Below are 19731 nucleotides of genomic sequence, written 5' to 3' on the forward strand. Positions count from 1 at the left end.
CACCAGGTCTAGGCCAATACATTCAAAGAAAACCCCTATCATGGATAAGGGGATGATGGAAGCCTTGGGTATCCCCTATGGTCTGGCCTGTTGGCACTCCAAGCAAGAGGCGCAGTAATACTTTACCTCTTGGTGGATGCCTGGCCAGCAGAACCGTCGGGCCGCCCTTTGGAGGGTCTTCTCTCTCCTGGGGTGTCCCACTCAAGGCACCAAATGGGCCAAGTGCAGGAGTCCACGACATAGCCTTCGCAGAACCAGCAACTGTCAGAGGTCTTCCTGTGTCTGGGGATCTTTAATCACCCAGTAGATGCGGTCCCTCTGAATCTCAAAGTGGGGCCCTTTTGGATCCCTTATCTCTGGGCTGGGGGTCATTGTTTGTTCCCAGGCATGGCTTATGGTAAGGTTTTCCCTCTGTTCTTGGACAAAATCCCCATCATTCTTGAGTTTCCTCTTGGCATCCTCCACGGGGATCTCAAAGTCTGGGACGATGGTTCCTCTGTGGTTGACGGGGGTCTGCAGGGTCCTCCCTGGGTCAAGATTCACCGGTCAGCTGAGTAGTCCTCTCTGTGGGGTCACTTCTTTGTCCCTGCCCAGGTTTCAACACCTGTAGCCCCTTAGGAGCAACTTGAACCAAGGCCAATCACGCCCCAGGATCATGGGATACACTAATCTGGGGGTGACGCAAACCTGGAGGACCGCGTTATGCGGGGTAATCTCCATCTTAAGCCTAGCCATGGCATAGAGCCATATGTCCCCCATGTATTGCCTTCTCTGTGGGCTCAGCGTTAGGTACCACACCATCTCGGATGAGGCTCTGGCTGCATCTGGTGTCTACCAGGACCTGCGTCAGGGTCCTCCTGCACAGTGCCCTTCCTTCAGGCCTCAGGGCTGGCTACTCATACTTGGCTGTAACTGCAATCCATGTATGGACAATCTTGGGGAAAGTGCCCCTCTTGCCCACACTCATAGCACTGATCCCAGCTTCCCCTGGTGGGTGCACCCCAACAGGTTTTCTTCCATCCAGGTTGGTCCTCAGCCAGCTGGCCGCCTCTCCTCGAGGTTTGAGCTGGTAGCCAAGATTCAGGGTAAGCGCCATGCTCTCCCCAGTTAGTTGCAACAGGGACTCTCTCCGGCTGGACCATCCTTCCCCTTTCCGGCTCGGGGGATCGAGGCTCCGGAGCTTCTGCCACCAGGTAGTCCTCCATCAATTTAACGGCTTTGGTGAGGGTCGCAGGCTGATGCCGCTGTACACACTACTTCCGCCTGCCGTGGAGGATCTGGGTGAATTACTTGAGGATGTTTGTCTGTCTCCATCTGTCTTTGTACTGCTTACTTCAGGCAGTCTCCCCTTGCTTGGGTCCTGTTAGCAGGTCCCAATCGTTGCCTGCATTCTCCACCATGTGTCGCGTGGCAAGTACACCATGTCACCCTGCTGGGGGGTGGGGGGAAGGGCATGGTAGCTCCGTGATTAAGTCTACATGGCAACCCTCAGCCTCAGAGTTGCGTGGTCCAATGACCTGGGCCAATAGGACTCCCCTTGATTGCCGGGAAGCGTGGCCAAATGGCCAGAGTCAGTTGGACTGTTATTAATATGGGGTGAAAAATATATTGGTGATATATATTTGTCATAAAAATAAAGGGAAGGGTAACCACCTGTCTGTATACAGTGTGATAAAATCCCTCCTGGCCAGAGGCAAAACCCTTTCACCTGTAAAGGGTTAAGAAGCTAAGATAACCTCACTGGCACCTGACCAAAATGACCAATGAGGAGACAAGATACTTTCAAATTTGGAGTGGGGGGAACAAAGGGTCTGTCTGTCTATCTGTGTGATACTTTTGCCGGGAACAGATCAGGAATGCAGTCTCAGAACTTCCGTTAGTTAGTAAGTAATCTAGCTAGAAATGCGTTAGATTTCCTTTTGTTTAATGGTTGGTAAAATAAGTTGTGCTGAGTGGAATGTATATTCCTGTTTTTGTGTCTTTTTATAACTTAAGATTTTGCCTAGAGGGATTCTCTATGTTTTGAATCTGATTACCCTGTAAGGTATTTACCATCCTGATTTTACAGAGGTGATTCTTTTACCTTTTCTTTAATTAAAATTCTTCTTTTAAGAACCTGATTGATTTTTCATTGTTCTTAAGATCCAAGGGTTTGGATCTGTGTTCACCTGTACAAATTGGTGAGGATTTTTATCAAGCCTTCCCCAGGAAAGGGGGTGTAGGGCTTGGGGGGATATTTTGGAGGAAGACATCTCCAAGTGGGCTCTTTCCTTGTTCTTTGTTTAACATGCTTGGTGGTGGCAGCATAGGGTTCAAGACAAGGCAAAGTTTGTACCTTGGGGAAGTTTTTAACCTAAGCTGGTAAGAATAAGCTTAGGGGGACTTTCATGCAGGTCCCCACATCTGTACCCTAGAGTTCAGAGTGGGGAAGGAACCTTGACATGGTAGCAGCGGTGGGATCATTTTGAGATTTTTTTTTTAGATCATTTTGAACCAGAAGCACAGCAGGATTTTAAAAGGTTTTGTAAGAGGATTGCAGCTGTAGATTCTGTGTCTCTGCCTGGGGGACAGAGCAGCAGGCATAACAAAGGGATTCTTCTTTTTTGAGCTGGAGTTTTCTCTACCTAAAGGCAGGGTGGTTAACCTCCTGCAGGGAAATTCACAAGTTTTTCGCAGACCTAAAGAGGTTTAATTTTAAGCTAAGAGCAGCTAGAGGGTTTTCTGTCTATTTGCCTGGAGACAAAGGTGTTAGCTATTCTCAGCCTACAGAAAAATCCTTTTTTTAAAAAAAACTATCAGAGAACAGGTATCACATTACAGCACAGCAAAATATTACAAGCCAGGTTTTTGGTTTTGTTTTGTGGTTTTCTTTCTAACTCTCGGGTGTAAAGTTAGTTAAAAACAGAGAGACTAGGATGACAGAAACCAAGGCACAACACAAGCTGGAGTTAACCAGACTGGAGGCAGTGAAAGAGGCAGAAAAAGCCCAAGAGGCTGCTCACAGGAGAGCTATGGAGGCAAGGGAAAAAGAACTGGAGGAGAAGGTAAAAGAGAGGAAGCATGCACTGGAGATGGAGAAAGCAAAGGCTCAACACAATATACCGGATAACCCTAACAATCCTTACCCAACAATCCACAAATGGGAGCGACTATGTCCACAGTATGATGAATCCAGTGATATTGCTGAATATTTTCTCACCTTTGAGAGACTGTGCACACTCCATAAAATTCCTGAAGCTAACAATATGACCACATTGGTCACAAAATTGACTGGAAGGGCTCTGCACATATTCAATAAGATGCCTACAGATGAGGCTTCTAACTATAATAAATTCAAGGATTTGGTTTTAAAGCAATTTCAAGTTACACCTGAAACTTACAGAGTAAAATTTAGAGCCCTTAAGGGAGGACATGAACTAAGTAATGTGGCTTATATAAACCAGATGAAGGATCTGGGTCAAAGATAAATGGATCAAAGGAAGGGGTGTAACTAGCTTTGAAGGAATGTGTGATTTGATGACTCAGGAGCAATTCCTGAATATGGCCAAGGAGGATATAAAACGGTGTTTATGGGATAAGAAAATGGACTCAGCAGAAAGTCTTGCTTCTTATGCTGATCAATACGAGCAGTCCCAGACCACCAGAGAAGTGGGGCAAACCAGAACAAAACAGATGGCGGGAGGAGAGAGAAACAACCTTGGTCACAGTTGGAGCGGATACCAGAAGGGACAACCTCAGACCACTCCCTACTACCGGGGGCAGCCCAAGACCCCAACTACACCCCAAGGAACACTCCAGACACCTTATCATCCCGCCACACCATTCACCAGCAATCCACCTCGCCCCAGTGACTCATCAGCTGGACCATGTTTTAAATGTAATGAGCCAGGGCATGTAAAGGCCAACTGCTCCAAGAACCTCAACAGATTACAGTTCATTGCACCAGAATCAGAGGTCCTCAGGCCCAGATACCTCCCAGATACCCTCAGAGCAGAGGGAAACTGTGAGTCTGGGCAGGAAGAAGGTCACCGCATGGAGGGACATCGGAGCACAAGTGTCAGCTATCCATGCTTCCTTAGTGGACCCCAAATTAATTGACCCAGAGGTCCAAGTGATGATTCAACCCTTCAAGTCAAACTCTTTGGACTTGCCTGCAGCCAAGTTGCCGGTCCAGTACAAGGGCTGGTCAGGAATGTGGACTTTTGCAGTCTATGATGATTATCCCATCCCCATGCTGTTGGGGGAAGACTTGGCCCATCATGTGAAGCTAGCCAAGAGGGTGGGAATGGTCATCTGCAGCCAGGCTAAGCAAGCTGTCACACCTACCTCTGTTCCGGAAACTTCTACCAGGACCCGGTCAGAGGTGATGGAACTGGACCCCATTCCAACATCTGCAACAGCAGTAGTGGATCCAGTCACCGAGACCCAGACAGAGCCAGTCTCAGAACCGGAACCGGCGGAACAACCAGCACCAGAACCATTGCCAGCAATGAATTCAGTACTTGCAACCCCAACACCAGAAGGCCCCATGGAACCTGCACCACCAGCAGCAGATAACCCTACAGAAAAGGCTCAGCCAGAGCCTGAACCCAACATAGTGCACCAGCAGAGAGTGGTTCACAGTCAATGGAAAAAGCCCCATAACCCTTCTGCCCATCAGAGTTGGCAGCAACAAAGGCCAGGTTCAGTATCTAGGGGTTCCATTCCAATAATACAATGCAAAACCAGCTTGAGTCCCCACCCAGTGACCTGGGACAAATATATACCACCACCACCACCACCCCCCCGCCTCCAGGAGCCTCTAAGAGGCAATACTTCTCCTCTCGCAAGCACAGAGTCTGAGTGTAGCAAAAGCCTTTTAATAACAGAGAGAAACAATGTGGCATTATGTTGGGGAAACACCACCAACAGGATTCATAACACAAACCATGAGCAAAAACCCACCCCAAGCAAATTGGGCCATGTCCTTTCCCTTTGGTTCTTGAGTCCAGCAACCCCAAGGTCACCCAAAGTCCAACAACCCCAAAGTCCAGCAACCCAAAAGTCTCTGTCCTTGGTGAGTCCAGAGTTCAAAAGTTCATCTTCAGAGTTTTAAACCCCCCCCCACACACAGCCTGTGTGGAAATGTGGGGGAGTAAAGAAGCACCTTAAGTGCTCTGATGGCCAACTGCCCCGCCTCTTTGTGGGTTTCTTCTGGAGCCTTCACTGCCAGCCACTCCTTGTTGCGGTTCAGTGATGAGACAGAACACAGCTTTTTGCAAGCAAGCAGGCTGGTCAGCGGAGATGGGCTGTTCTGCCCCCCCTGCCTTCCACCTTCTCCTTTTATTATATTTCTCCCCCTAAGCATTACACACTGCTACACAAAGGAATGTATGACGTTGATTCATATGCTTAGTTACCATCCTCTATCTACTACAATCCTGGTTCTCAGGCCTTGAGCCCAGGCTAAAGAAACCTCCCACAGTTGCTGTCCAAACAATCAAGTTCTCAGGGTTCATATCTAGCCCTTGTCCTTGGATAGAGCAATGTGTGCATTGCTCCTAGGAGACAGTCAGGGTGTGCCCCGCCTGCTTCCAGGTGGAATAGCTAGACATTAACCCTTCATCTCCCCTTTTTTGTTTATTGATAATTGGCCATCTCATGGTAGCCGCCAATTTGTTTTATCATGCTATTTAACTCCCAGACAGACAAGGACATAACCTGGGGAGCTTTCCAGGGCAAAAATTTTACAAAGTCTTAACAAGGAAGGAATACATTGTACACAGCAACAACAAAAAATAAGCCCAATAATTACAAACACAAAATAACCAAAAGCTTAACATCTGCAATATAATCATCTAAAAGGGATACACTTCTTTTACTACAATTGTAACCAGCAAAAGGCAATATAAGTATCATTCTACTAAGACAGCAAAGGGTGCCATCACTTAAATTTGCAGGAATATCATTAAAGGTGCATGAACCACAAGTAAAAACCCATCCTGATGGTAGGATGATATGGCCATAATTATATGAAACATTAACAGCATGGGAACAATTTAAAAGGGATTAAGAAATTTTTTGACAGCCCAATGGCACCTTTGTACTAGTGCAGTTAACTACACGCGCACAGGTGATATTGTGAGCCCCGGCCGGGTACGGTGTGTGAAGGAATATAGCCGTGCGAGGCAGAGTATAGTTGGCCGGGCCCCAATTAGCCATGCTAAAATACTGGGAGAAAAGATTAGCATAAGCAAAGAGCAGTATCTTATTCTCCTTCGGGCTTGTAACGGGGGAGGCGCTTCCGAGCCAACCCCTACAGAAAATAGCAGGCACAAAAGGCACACAATCATCACAGAATTAGCAGTGATTTGGGCGAGAATCGCCACAAACAAAGTCTTAGGAGTTTCTGGCTGCTGATCTGCTGCCAGTTTTCGTTGAGCCGTGGCGACCAATGCTTTTACTGCTCCCCCTGTCACGGGCTGGCTTGGGACGTTACGCCTCCTCCGTTTCCGTCCCGCCGTTGTCGACTCGGGGGGCAACGCGGTCTCCTCCAAGGTCAGCTGAAACTCTGGTATGGGATTCGACAGCCCCTGGTGCCATGCCATGTTGTTTAAGTGCTGGTCGCACGCACCGGGCTGGAACCCACAACGGTCCTGCAGGGAGAGACACAGCAGCATATCCCCGACCCCAAGTGATTAGAGGTGCTGGGCCCAGCCACTGTGGATCGGGCAGCTGACGGTAAAAGACACGCGGTCTTTCCAGTACCTCAGATTTGTGAAAATGCCGATCCGCAGGGGTCTGCTGATCTGCATTCAGTGTTAAATTATTTAAAGTAAACAAAAGAATATACATCTGTTGTTGAATGTCTCCTAAGGTTCGGAGATGCAGCTCCCCTTGTTTTAATTGTTTATCTAGCAAGGTTTTGAGTGTGCGATTGGCACGTTCAACAATGGCTTGGCCCATGGAATTATAAGGGATTCCGTGTTTAAGACGGACGTCCCAGCGGGCACAAAAGGTGGAGAGGGCTGCAGAGCAGTAGGCTGGGGCATTATCTGTTTTAATTTGGCAAGGGCGACCCATAACAGAAAAGCAGGCCAGCAAATGGTGAATAACTTTGTTAGTGGCTTCCCCACGTTGTGGGGTTGCCCAAAGGAAACCTGAATAAGTATCAACGGAAACATGTAAAAATGAATAGGGGCGGAATTGTGGTACATGAGTAACATCCATTTGCCACAGCTGATTTGCTGCGGTACCTCGGGGGTTAACAGCATAAGAAAAAGTAGGAGCAGCAGCAGCACAGTGGGGGCAGGAACGAACAATAGAACGTGCATGATCAGCAGGAATGTGGAACTGCCGGGCCAAAACAGAGGCAGACTGATGAAAAAAGGCATGGCTTTCAATGGGGTCAGAAAAAAGGGAATTCACCTGACCACGCAACGCGCGATCGGCGCGTGCATTGCCCTCAGTGAGTGGCCCAGGCAGAGGGGTATGACTGCGAATATGAGCAACAAAGTAAGGGAAATGACGAGTGGCAAGAAGACGCTGTAAAGACAAAAACAGGCGAAGGAGATCTGCATCAACCTGAGGGGTAATGAGGGCAAGGGGTAAATGATCAATTACCTGATAAACATAATGGGTATCCACAATTAAATTAAAGGGACAATCAGTAAAAAGTTGAAAGGCCAAAATAACAGCAGCCAATTCTGAACGCTGTGAGACGGCGAGTGAGACAACGTAGATCCAAAGCCTCCTCCGCCCCGAGTTCGATCCTCGGCAGCTGGCACCTGATAGGGGACTAAAATCAATTGTGCAATTGACCGTCCACGCAGGAGCGACTGTGGAAGATGAGTCCACACCTGAACCTTAATAATGCCAGTGTAATCAGCATCAATGACCCCTGGAATGACAAAAAAGCCCTGTTTCCCAGCATGTGAGCGAGGGAGAACAAGACCTACAAAGCCGGCAGGGAGAGGTCCCATCACCTGTGTAGGTATGGCACAGACCTCCCCTGGCAGCTGAAAGTCCGTGTCCTCCTGCAATCTGTTGGTAAAATCCAAAAAGGACTCTAAGGCACCCTGACGGATACTGACAAAGCTTTTGGTAGGCTTGCCTGAATCCGGGACCTTCTTGAAGGCATGCTGGGCACAGGTGGAGATAATGGGGAAGACGGCCTGAGGGAGTTGAGACTGCATCCCAATAGTAGCAAACTGGCCCTCCCCTGCCAAATGCTCATAAATGATACCTTGCTCTCTATATACCTGGGCTTGGCGTTCTGCCATCTGCCGATACTCACTAAGCCAAATAACATACTGACTGGGTGACAACATCATGCGCAGCAGCGTTTTCCAATCCTCAGGGATTAGGGAGTACCCAGCACCCATCCCTTCAATGAGACCACGCACAAAGGTGCTAGTCAGGCCAAATTCACGAATTGCTTTCTTTACCTCTCTAACCACCGAGTATGGCAGAGTGGTCCAGGTGCCCACGGGGTTGCCCTGGTCATCATTCTGCCAGGTCACCGGGCAAACGGAGACCAGATCAGCCAGCTCCTCTGCTGTAAGATCTGATCGAGCTTTCGCTGCGTGAACCATTTGTTGCACCAGCGAAAGCTTCTGAGCAGATGCAGATGACTCTCCGGGGGGCCCCATGAGGGGAGGGTGATCACACACCGGCTCCGGTGGGGAAGGCCAGGGAGGCGGTGGTAATAGAGGCACTGGGGGCGAAGCAGGGGGAGGGATGGCTGCAGGAGCGGACGGGGGTGGCAGGATCGGCAGCTCCTCTGTTGGTGCTGAAGAGGGCCTTTCCAAGGCGACACGCTGTGTCGCATCGCCAGGAGGGGGGATGACTGCAGGGGCGGACGGGGGCGGCGAGAGCACCAGCCTCGCGAGGGAGGGTCTGTCTGAGGCGACACGCTGTACCACGTCGCGGCAGAGGTGCCAGGCATGTAAAGCCTGCACGGGTGCCCGAGGCTCTTTGTGCAATGTCTGGCCCAATCGCTCCCAGTCCGCTAACTTAAGGCTTCCAGCTTCAGGATACCACGGGCACTTGGCACGCACCTCCTGTAGCAGGAGAGTGAGTTCTCGAGCCGGGCAGTCATGCTGAGCCTTACGCAGCAAATACTGCAGCTCATTACGGTGTTGCACTTGCAAAGCAGAGAGGGAGCTTCCCATACTTACCACAATGAAAAATACTCACCGGGATCCACGAAGTGGATGAGTGACGCGTCTGAAACCCTTGCCGGGCGAGGTGAGTGCTGAGGGCCCCACGTTTGGGCGCCAGTTGTTGCGGTTCAGTGATGAGACAGAACACAGCTTTTTGCAAGCAAGCAGGCTGGTCAGCGGAGATGGGCTGTTCTGCCCCCCCTGCCTTCCACCTTCTCCTTTTATTATATTTCTCCCCCTAAGCATTACACACTGCTACACAAAGGAATGTATGACGTTGATTCATATGCTTAGTTACCATCCTCTATCTACTACAATCCTGGTTCTCAGGCCTTGAGCCCAGGCTAAAGAAACCTCCCACAGTTGCTGTCCAAACAATCAAGTTCTCAGGGTTCATATCTAGCCCTTGTCCTTGGATAGAGCAATGTGTGCATTGCTCCTAGGAGACAGTCAGGGTGTGCCCCGCCTGCTTCCAGGTGGAATAGCTAGACATTAACCCTTCAGCTCCTCTCCACCACTTGCTCCTCTCTGGTAGCCATCCTGTGAGCCGCTCACCAATATATCTTCAGGCCCCCTACTACATAACACTGTATTCAGTAATTTCAGCTCGTAGTAAGGAAGCCCCAGTGCTGATACACCATTGGCCCAAAGTGAAGTCAGCTCTGCAATCTGTAACCAGACTCCTAGTAGAATCAAAATTAACTCTGCTATTACAGAGTGGAGACAGTGCAGTTAGCCCTCAAAAGACAGCCCATAGCACAAACAACTGCCCCCAATCTCTCTGTAGTTACTGAGAATTGGAATTCATGTCCCTTGCCTAGTGAGTGCTATTTAGTTGATGGTGAGTCCCTCCATCATAACAAAAAGCCAAGTATGGTTCCACTGTCCTTGATTCACATAATCAGGATAATAACACTTTATTCTTCCTGCCCCAATAACAGAGAAACTGGAGATCCCACAGCAGCCAAAGTAACCATGTAGGCGGGGTGGATGTGCCTATGCAAATGAGATCAGCCCCTGAAGTTCTTTTCCACAACCCGCCACAGCTCACCACCAGATGTCAGGTTAGAGCTCATCCTGACTCTACTTACATTACAGTTTCTCTACCCCTCTCTAAAACTTGATTAACTTGCAGGATACAATGGTTCACTCTGCAAAGGCCAGCAGGATGTTACCCTTGTTTGCCAAAATTTGGAGAGTTCTTTTTAGCTAGTCAGAGGAAGAGACTGTTCCCTTTATATTTAGATTATGAGAGACTCGTGACCAAGGGATTACCAATAGTTTGACGATTTCCTTTGAGCAGCCCAATTCCTATTCCTGGGGGCATAGAGATGGCGTAAACAAACGTACATCATGTGATCTTGCTTGTGTCTTTAGTAGGGGAACAGAGTGATAGCTTTTCTGATTTAAGAGCCAGAAAGACCTATAGTTATTAACAACAGATTCCAGGTGTATTTGATATCTATACGTGTCTCATGGAGAGTAAGGGGGGAAAAGAAGGTGAAGAGGAAAAGTCTTTGCTTGTCACTGGCCCAGCCACAATTGTCAGAGACGCTTTGTAGGCATTACAATAAGGGCCTGATTCTCCTCTTGGCTATCCTGGATAAATTAGGACTAACTGAAGTAACGGAAATCAAACTAGTGCAAAAGTCATGTTCAGAGAGGAGAATCAGACCCTCTTGCGCCACATAGCTCTCTTGAAATCTCTGCTTTTTCCCCCCTAGCTTGGATTCTGCAGGCGAGCAGGCATGAGTAATAGGGAATGCCTGGAACTTTTATACTTTGGTGAAAGTGTAAATACAAAGATTCAAGCCTGGCAGGTAAAGTTGCTAGAGTTGTACTGAAGAGTAGCCATGATAGTACTGCACTTGTCAACCTTTGGCGAGAAGTCTGATCCCAGAAATTGAACAGAGCCATGTTATCCAGAGAATACAGACTGCCATGGGGTGCTGAAAGCACTTTAGAGCTTCAGGGTTGGAACGACCTCACTAGTCTCAATGGTGGAGAAATGGGGGGCCCTGCATGCTGTTCCTAAAACCGCTGCAGCATTCAGCCCAAGCTCTGCACAGTGTGTCATTCTCTGTGCAGCTTGAGGTTGGCATGTTTACCCTTAGGAAAGCTGATGTGAGACTTTCGTAATCAATGTTATTACAGCTTGCCTACAGCTAAAGTAACACTAAGATGATGCACATCACTGAGTTTAATTACCCCAAATAATGCCAGTGCTTTGAGCTTTGGTTTAGAAAAACAGAAAGCATCTGTTGGTATCATAGTTGGCAGATTCTTACTGGATATTAGAAAAATTACTTAAGGTTGCATTTGCATCAACATGATAATCACTACAGATAAGGTTATATATTTTTAGATACATAGGTTACAAATATATATACACATACACACACATATATATATATATATATATATATATATATATATATATATATATATATATATATATATATATATATTTCACACACACACACACACACATATATTCTGCTGGTAGACCTCCAACATTTTGCTGAGCAACAAAAGTGAGAGAAGGGAAATGATGATTTTTAACAGATTAAAGCTCAGCAAAAGCAGAAAGGAATCTCATGGGCAAAAGAATAAGACACTTCTCTAGCCCAGGGAGTTTTCCTCTTAACAATGGAGGTGTGAAAGCTTCTCAAAGAAAAAGCTGCAAGTATCCTTTGTTATGAAAAGTGTTAGGCAACACAGCTCCCCATCATATATGTATAGATGTGTGTGTGAGTGCACGTGGGTGCATGTGAATGTTTTTCATTTGTAATGTTAGTAATATCAGAAACAGGAGAGCAGGACCCTTCAGTGTTTCTTTCCCTCTGTTTCTTTGGTGAGCAGATGCTGTCACAGACTATGATTTGATCCAATCTCATAAGCCAAACCAGGCAGGGTCTTGTCTGTCCTTGGATAGGAGAGAACATAAGAACGGCCCTACTGGATCAGACCAAAGGTCCATCTAGCCCAGTATCCTGTCTTCCAACAGTGGCCAATGCCAGGTGCCCCAGAGGGAATGAACAGAACAGGTAATCACCAAGTGATCCATCCCCTGTTGCCCATTCCGAGCTTCTGGCAAACAGAGGCTAGGGACACCATTCCTGCCCATCCTGGCTAATAGCCATTGATAGACCTATCCTCCATGAACTCACCTAGTTCTTTTTTGAACTGTTATAGTCTTGGCCTTCACAACATCCTCTGGCAAGGAGTTCCACAGGTTGACTGTGCGTTGTGTGAAAAAATACTTCCTTTTGTTTGTTTTAAATCTGCTGCCTATTAATTTCATTTGGTAACCCTTAGTTCCTGTGTTATGTGAAGGGGTAAATAACACTTCCTTATTTATTTTCTCCACACCCGTCATGATTTTATAGACATCTACCATATCCCCCCTTACTCGTCTCTTTTCCAAGCTGAAAAGTCCCAGTCTTATTAATCTCCCCTCAAGGAAAACCGGAAGGAAGCAGCGTGATGGAGGGTGGGCAACACAGTAGGTGCACTCTTACCTATGGGTCAGGGCTGAGCCAGTGCACTAAGCCGTTAGGGGTGCAGTGTGCTGCCGATGCTGACTTGCAGCTGACACATATAGCCTGATCCTAAATCATATGCTGATGTTAAAGATTCTATTCTATGCTACATACGCTTTTATACTACTCCACAGCGTAGCATCTGAGTGCCCCCCCGCAATACGTTAAGCAACCTAACATCTGTCTCATTCTCTTCTCCTCATACTCCCCAAAGAAGGAAAAGTGTATTCTGTGGAATGTTTTGGTAGGTTTGGGATGGGGTTTTTTGGTTTGTTTTTTTAATATACAAGTGGCCCTGTGTTTGTTAGAGAAGGCAGGTAAAAGAAATGTGTATTGCACTTGGAGTGGAAGGAGGGGAGGTTTGGGGTGGTCTCTAATAAACTCCAAGGCCATAAGGGACCATCATGATCATCTAGTCTGACCTCCTGCACATTGCAGGCCACAGAACCTCACCCACCCACTCCTGTAACAGACCCATAACCTCTGGCTGAGTTACTGAAATACTCAAATCTTGATGTAAAGACTTCAAGTTACAGAGAATCCACCGTTTATTCTAGTTCAAATCAGCAAGTGACCCAGGCCCCATGCGGCAGAGGAAGGCACAAAAAACAAAACCATACCAAGGTCTCCGCCAATATGACCTGGGGGGAAATTCCTTCCCAACCCCAAATCTGGATATCAGTTAAACCATATGTGAGTGAGATCCACCAGCCAGATACCTGGGCAAGAATTCTCTGTAGCAATTCAGACCCCTCCCCATCTAGTGTCCTATTGTCAGCCATTGGAGATATTTCATAATAGCAGTCACTGATGGACCATATGCCATTGTAAGCAACTTCATCATACCATCCCCTCCATAAACTTACCGAGCTCGGTCTTGAGAAAAGTTAGGTTTTTGCCCCCACTGCTCCCCTTGGAAGGCTGTTCCAGAACTTCACTCCTCTAAGTTCAAGCCTAAACTTAATTCTTAGTTCCAGTCCTGGTCCTTAGTTCCAGTCCCAGACTGGCTCCCAAGAAAGGTCTGTCTTCCACATGAACAAGGTTTACTCTTATTGTAGAGACTTCCCTTGTGTCAGAGGAACAGAGCTGTTGACCATAGTCTTCATCGTGGAGCACGAAATGGTCTTTTAGACATCCTGTGGCACTGTTTGCAAGCATGGTAACACTAACCCCTGTGGCAAACTTGGGTAGAATAATTACTGAAGCATTCACCTCATTGATGTCAATGCAGAGAAAGTCAGTGCCGTGACTGAGCCCACCATTTGAGACAGTGATATTCTTTCATCGCCAGAGAAGGCCAGAGGAAGAATGTCACTACAAGTTTATAACTGGGTGTTAGGTGGTGTAGGGAACTGTATGTTGACTAGGGATCTGGGGGTCATAGTGGATCACAAGCTAAATATGAGTCAACAGTGTAACACTGTTGCAAAAAAAGCAAACATCGTTCTGGGATGTATCTGCAGGAGTATTGTAAGCAAGACAGGAGAACTAATTCTTCCCCTCTACTCCGTGCTGATTAGGCCTCATCTGGAATATTGTGTCCAGTTCTGGGCACCACATTGCAGGAAAGATGTGGACAAATTGAATAAAGTCCAGAGAAGAACAACAAAAATCATTAAAGATCTAGAAAACATGACCTATGAGGGAAGATTGAAAAAATTGGTTTCAGAGTAACAGCCGTGTTAGTCTGTATTCGCAAAAAGAAAAGGAGTACTTGTGGCACCTTAGAGACTAACCAATTTATTTGAGCATAAGCTTTCGTGAGCTACAGCTCACTTCATTGGATGCATACCGTGGAAACTACAGCAGACTTTATATATACACAGAGAATATGAAACAATACCTCCTCCCACCCCACTGTCCTGCTGGTAATAGCTTATCTAAAGTGATCATCAGGTGGGCCATTTCCAGGACAAATCCAGGTTTTCTCACCCTCCACCCCCCCACACAAATTCACTCTCCTGCTGGTGATAGCCCATCCAAAGTGACAACTCTTTACACAATGTGCATGATAATCAAGTTGGGCTATTTCCTGCACAAATCCAGGTTTTCTCACATCCCCCCCACCCCCATACACACACAAACTCACTCTCCTGCTGGTAATAGCTCATCCAAACTGACCACTCTCCAAGTTTAAATCCAAGTTAAACCAGAACATCTGGGGGCGGGGGGTAGGAAAAAACAAGAGGACACAGGCTACCTTGCATAATGACTTAGCCACTCCCAGTCTCTATTTAAGCCTAAATTAATAGTATCCAATTTGCAAATGAATTCCAATTCAGCAGTTTCTCGCTGGAGTCTGGATTTGAAGTTTTTTTGTTTTAAGATAGCGACCTTCATGTCTGTGATTGCGTGACCAGAGAGATTGAAGTGTTCTCCGACTGGTTTATGAATGTTATAATTCTTGACATCTGATTTGTGTCCATTTATTCTTTTACGTAGAGACTGTCCAGTTTGACCAATGTACATGGCAGAGGGGCATTGCTGGCACATGATGGCATATATCACATTGGTGGATGTGCAGGTGAACGAGCCTCTGATAGTGTGGCTGATGTTATTAGGCCCTGTGATGGTGTCCCCTGAATAGATATGTGGGCACAATTGGCAACGGGCTTTGTTGCAAGGATAAGTTCCTGGGTTAGTGGTTCTGTTGTGTGGTATGTGGTTGTTGGTGAGTATTTGCTTCAGGTTGCGGGGCTGTCTGTAGGCAAGGACTGGCCTGTCTCCCAAGATTTGTGAGAGTGTTGGGTCATCCTTTAGGATAGGTTGTAGATCCTTAATAATGCGTTGGAGGGGTTTTAGTTGGGGGCTGAAGGTGACGGCTAGTGGCGTTCTGTTATTTTCTTTGTTAGGCCTGTCCTGTAGTAGGTAACTTCTGGGAACTCTTCTGGCTCTATCAATCTGTTTCTTTACTTCTGCAGGTGGGTACTGTAGTTGTAAGAAAGCTTGACAGAGATCTTGTAGGTGTTTGTCTCTGTCTGAGGGGTTGGAGCAAATGCGGTTGTATCGCAGAGCTTGGCTGTAGACGATGGATCGTGTGGTGTGGTCAGGGTGAAAGCTGGAGGCATGCAGGTAGAAATAGCGGTCAGTAGGTTTCCGGTATAGGGTGGTGTTTATGTGACCATTGTTTATTAGCACTGTAGTGTCCAGGAAGTGGATCTCTTGTGTGGACTGGACCAGGCTGAGGTTGGTGGTGGGATGGAAATTGTTGAAATCATGGTGGAATTCCTCAAGGGCTTCTTTTCCATGGGTCCAGATGATGAAGATGTCATCAATATAGCGCAAGTAGAGTAGGAGCTTTAGGGGACGAGAGCTGAGGAAGCGTTGTTCTAAATCAGCCATAAAAATGTTGGCATACTGTGGGGCCATGCGGGTACCCATAGCAGTGCCGCTGATCTGAAGGTATACATTGTCCCCAAATGTGAAATAGTTATGGGTAAGGACAAAGTCACAAAGTTCAGCCACCAGGTTAGCCGTGACATTATCGGGGATAGTATTCTTGACGGCTTGTAGTCCATCTTTGTGTGGAATGTTGGTGTAGAGGCCTTCTACATCCATAGTGGCCAGGATGGTGTTATCAGGAAGATCACCGATGGATTGAAGTTTCCTCAGGAAGTCAGTGGTGTCTCGAAGGTAGCTGGGAGTGCTGGTAGCGTAGGGCCTGAGGAGGGAGTCTACATGCAAGGTAGCCTGTTTCCTCTTGTTTTTTCCTACCCCCCCCCCCCCAGATGTTCTGGTTTAACTTGGATTTAAACTTGGAGAGTGGTCAGTTTGGATGAGCTATTACCAGCAGGAGAGTGAGTTTGTGTGTGTATGGGGGTGGGGCGGATGTGAGAAAACCTGGATTTGTGCAGGAAATAGCCCAACTTGATTATCATGCACATTGTGTAAAGAGTTGTCACTTTGGATGGGCTATCACCAGCAGGAGAGTGAATTTGTGTGGGGGGGTGGAGGGTGAGAAAACCTGGATTTGTCCTGGAAATGGCCCACCTGATGATCACTTTAGATAAGCTATTACCAGCAGGACAGTGGGGTGGGAGGAGGTATTGTTTCATATTCTCTGTGTATATATAAAGTCTGCTGCAGTTAGAATCATAGAATCATAGAATATCAGGGTTAGAAGGGACCTTAGAAGGTCATCTAGTCCAACCCCTGCTCAAAGCAGGACCAGTCCCCAACTAAATCATCCTAGCCAGGGCTTTGTCAAGCCTGACCTTAAAAACTTCTAAGGAAGGACATTCCACCACCTCCCTAGGTAACGCATTCCAGTGTTTCACCACCCTCCTCATGAAAAAGTTTTTCTAATATCCAACCAAAACCTCCCCCACTGCAACTTGAGACCATTACTCCTTGTTCTGTCATCTGCTACCACTGAGAACAGTCTAGATCCATCCTCTTTGGAACCCCCTTTCAGGTACTTGAAAGCAGCTATCAAATCCCCCCTCATTCTTCTCTTCCGCAAACTAAACAATCCCAGTTCCCTCAGCCTCTCCTCAGAGGCTGTGTTCCAGCTAGTGTTCCAGTCCCCTAATCATTTTTGTTGCCCTCCGCTGGACGTTTTCCAATTTTTCTACATCCTTCTTGTAGTATGGGGCCCAAAACTGGACACAGTACTCCAGATGAGGCCTCACCAATGTCGAATAGAGGGGAACGATCACATCCCTCAATCGGCTGGCAATGCCCCTACTTATACATCCCAAAATGCCATTGGCCTTCTTGGCAACAAGGGCACACTGTGGACTCATATCCAGCTTCTCGTCCACTGTAACCCCTCGGTCCTTTTCTGCAGAACTGCTGCCGAGCCATTCGGTCCCTAATCTGTAGCTGTGCATGGGATTCTTCTGTCCTAACTTTTCGTTGTTGAACCTCATCAGATTTCTTTTGGCCCAATCCTCTAATTTGTCTCGGTCCCTGTTAAGGTTCCTTCCCCACTCTGAACTCTAGGGTACAGATGTGGGGACCTGCATGAAAACCTTCTAAGCTTACTTTTACCAGCTTAGGTTAAAAATTCCCCAAGGTACAAACTATTTTACCCTTTTCCCTTGGACTTCCACTGCCACCACCAAATGTTTATCTGGATTTATTTATTAGGAAAGCATTGTTTGGAAACGTCTTTCCCCCTCAAAATCCTCCCAACCCTTGCACCCCACTTCCTGGGGAAGGTTTGATAAAAATCCTCACCAATTTGCATAGGTGATCACAGACCTAAACCCTTGGATCTTAAGAACAATGAAAAAGCATTCAGTTTCTACAAAGAAGGATTTTAATAGAAGTCAAAAGTAAAAAAGAATCACCTCTGTAAAATCAGGATGGTAAATACCTTACAGGGTAATTAGATTCAAAACACAGAGAAACCCTCTAGGCAAAACCTTAAATTACAAAAAGACACATAGACAGGAATATCCATTCTATTCAGCACAGCTTAATTTCTCAGCTATTTAAAGAAATCATAATCTAACGCATATCTAGCTAGATTACTTACTAAGTTCTAAGACTCCATTCCTGTTCTGTCCCCGGCAAAAGCATCACACAGACAGACATAGACCCTTTGTTTTTCTCCCTCCTCCCAGCTTTTGAAAGTATCTTGTCTCCTCATTGGTCATTTTGGTCAGGTGCCAGCGAGGTTATTCTAGCTTCTTAACCCTTTACAGGTGAAAGGATTTTTCCTCTGGCCAGGAGGGATTTTAAAGGGGTTTACCCTTCCCTTTATATTTATGACAGTTCCTCTGTATCCTGTCCCTACCCTCCAGCATATCTACCTCTCCTCCCAGTTTAGTGTCATCTGCAAACTTGCTGAGGGTGCAATGCACGCCATCCTCCAGATCATTTATGAAGATATTGAACAAAACCGGCCCCAGGACTGACCCCTGGGGCACTCCACTTGATACCAGCTGCCAACTAGACATGAAGCCATTGATCACTACCCGTTGAGCCCGACAATCTAGCCAACTTTCTATCCACCTTATAGTCCATTCATCCAGCCCATATTTCTTTAACTTGCTGGCAAGAATACTGTGGGAGACCATGTCAAAAGCTTTGCTAAAGTCAAGGAACAACACGTCCACCACTTTCCCCTCATCCACAGAGCCAGTTATCTCGTCGTAGAAGGCAATTAGATTAGTCAGGCATGACTTGCCCTTGGTGAATCCATGCTGACTCTTCCTGATCACTTTCCTCTCCTCTAAGTGCTTCAGAATTGATTCCTTGAGGACCTGCTCCATGATTTTTCCAGGGACTGAGGTGAGGCTGACTGGCCTGTAGTTCTCCGGATCCTCCTTCTTCCCTTTTTTAAAGATGGGCACTACAGTAGCCTTTTTCCAGTCATCCGGGACTTCCCCCGATCGCCATGAGTTTTCAAAGATAATGGCCAATGGCTCTGCAATCACATCTGACAACTCCTTTAGCATTCTCAGATGCAGTGCATCCGGTCCCATGGACTTGTGCTTGTCCAGCTTTTCTAAATAGTCCCAAACCACTTCTTTCTCCACAGAGGGCTGGTCACCTCCTCCCCATGCTGTTCTGCCCAGTGCAGTAGTCTGGGAGGTGACCTTGTTCGTAAAGACAGAGGCAAAGAAAGCATTGAGTACATTAGCTTTTTCCACATCCTCTGTCACTAGGTTGCCTCCCTCATTCAGAAAGGGGCCCACACTTTCCTTGACTTTCTTCTTGTTGCTAACATACCTGAAGAAACCCTTCTTGTTACTCTTAACATCTCTTGCTAGCTGCAACTCCAGGTGTGATTTGGGCTTCCTGATTTCACTCCTGCATGCCCGAGGAATATTTTTATACTCCTCCCTGGTCATTTGTCCAACCTTCCACTTCTTGTAAGCTTCTTTTTTGTGTTTAAGATCAGCAAGGATTTCACTGTTAAGCCAAGCTGGTTGCCTGCCATATTTACTATTCTTTCTACACATCGGTATGATTTGTACCTGTAACCTCAATAAAAGGCTTGATATAGGAACACATTGCTGGCTCTCTTTACTAGGAAATTAAAGGTAATCATTACCTGTCCTTATCACCTGGGATGCAAATGAGATGTTAGAATT

The 19731-nt window shown here is 46.8% G+C and overlaps 2 protein-coding genes across 7 annotated transcripts in view; one reads left to right on the top strand and one right to left on the bottom strand.

Moving 5' to 3' along the window:
• LOC311532183 (ectonucleoside triphosphate diphosphohydrolase 8-like) overlaps positions 1-19731 on the top strand; it is an 83210-nt gene that overhangs the window by 35237 nt on the left and 28242 nt on the right. The gene's annotated exons all lie outside the window — the stretch shown is intronic.
• On the bottom strand, positions 4844-9648 carry LOC311532068 (uncharacterized protein). 6 transcript variants are annotated; one of them, XR_014714326.1, is made up of 3 exons: positions 9178-9648; positions 7603-7766; positions 4844-7524 (listed from the first exon to the last, which is right to left on the bottom strand). XR_014714326.1 is itself a non-coding variant. In XM_084650174.1 (3 exons), the coding sequence occupies exons 1-3, from the start codon at positions 9150-9152 to the stop codon at positions 6099-6101; spliced, it is 1380 nt and encodes a 459-aa protein (XP_084506300.1). In that variant the 5' UTR covers positions 9153-9648; the 3' UTR covers positions 4844-6098. The 6 variants fall into 6 exon arrangements, 1 of the variants encoding a protein (XP_084506300.1); XR_014714327.1 differs by having other exon boundaries at positions 7603-7777; XR_014714328.1 differs by having other exon boundaries at positions 7603-7879.

This window comes from Lepidochelys olivacea (genome assembly GCF_965140295.1).
Source record: "Lepidochelys olivacea isolate rLepOli2 genome assembly, chromosome: 16".
Lineage (NCBI taxonomy): Eukaryota > Metazoa > Chordata > Testudines > Cheloniidae > Lepidochelys > Lepidochelys olivacea.

Excerpts from the sequence above, each read along its gene's own strand:
- LOC311532068 (XM_084650174.1), bottom strand. The coding sequence starts at position 9,152 with ATGGGAAGCTCCCTCTCTGCTTTGCAAGTGCAACACCGTAATGAGCTG. Across the intron at positions 7,525-8,426 it reads CATACTCGGTGGTTAGAGAG|CGTCTTCTTGCCACTCGTCA; the intron begins GTAAAGAAAGCA and ends TTGTCTTTACAG. Across the intron at positions 6,636-7,407 it reads ATCGCGCGTTGCGTGGTCAG|GACCGTTGTGGGTTCCAGCC; the intron begins GTGAATTCCCTT and ends CTCTCCCTGCAG.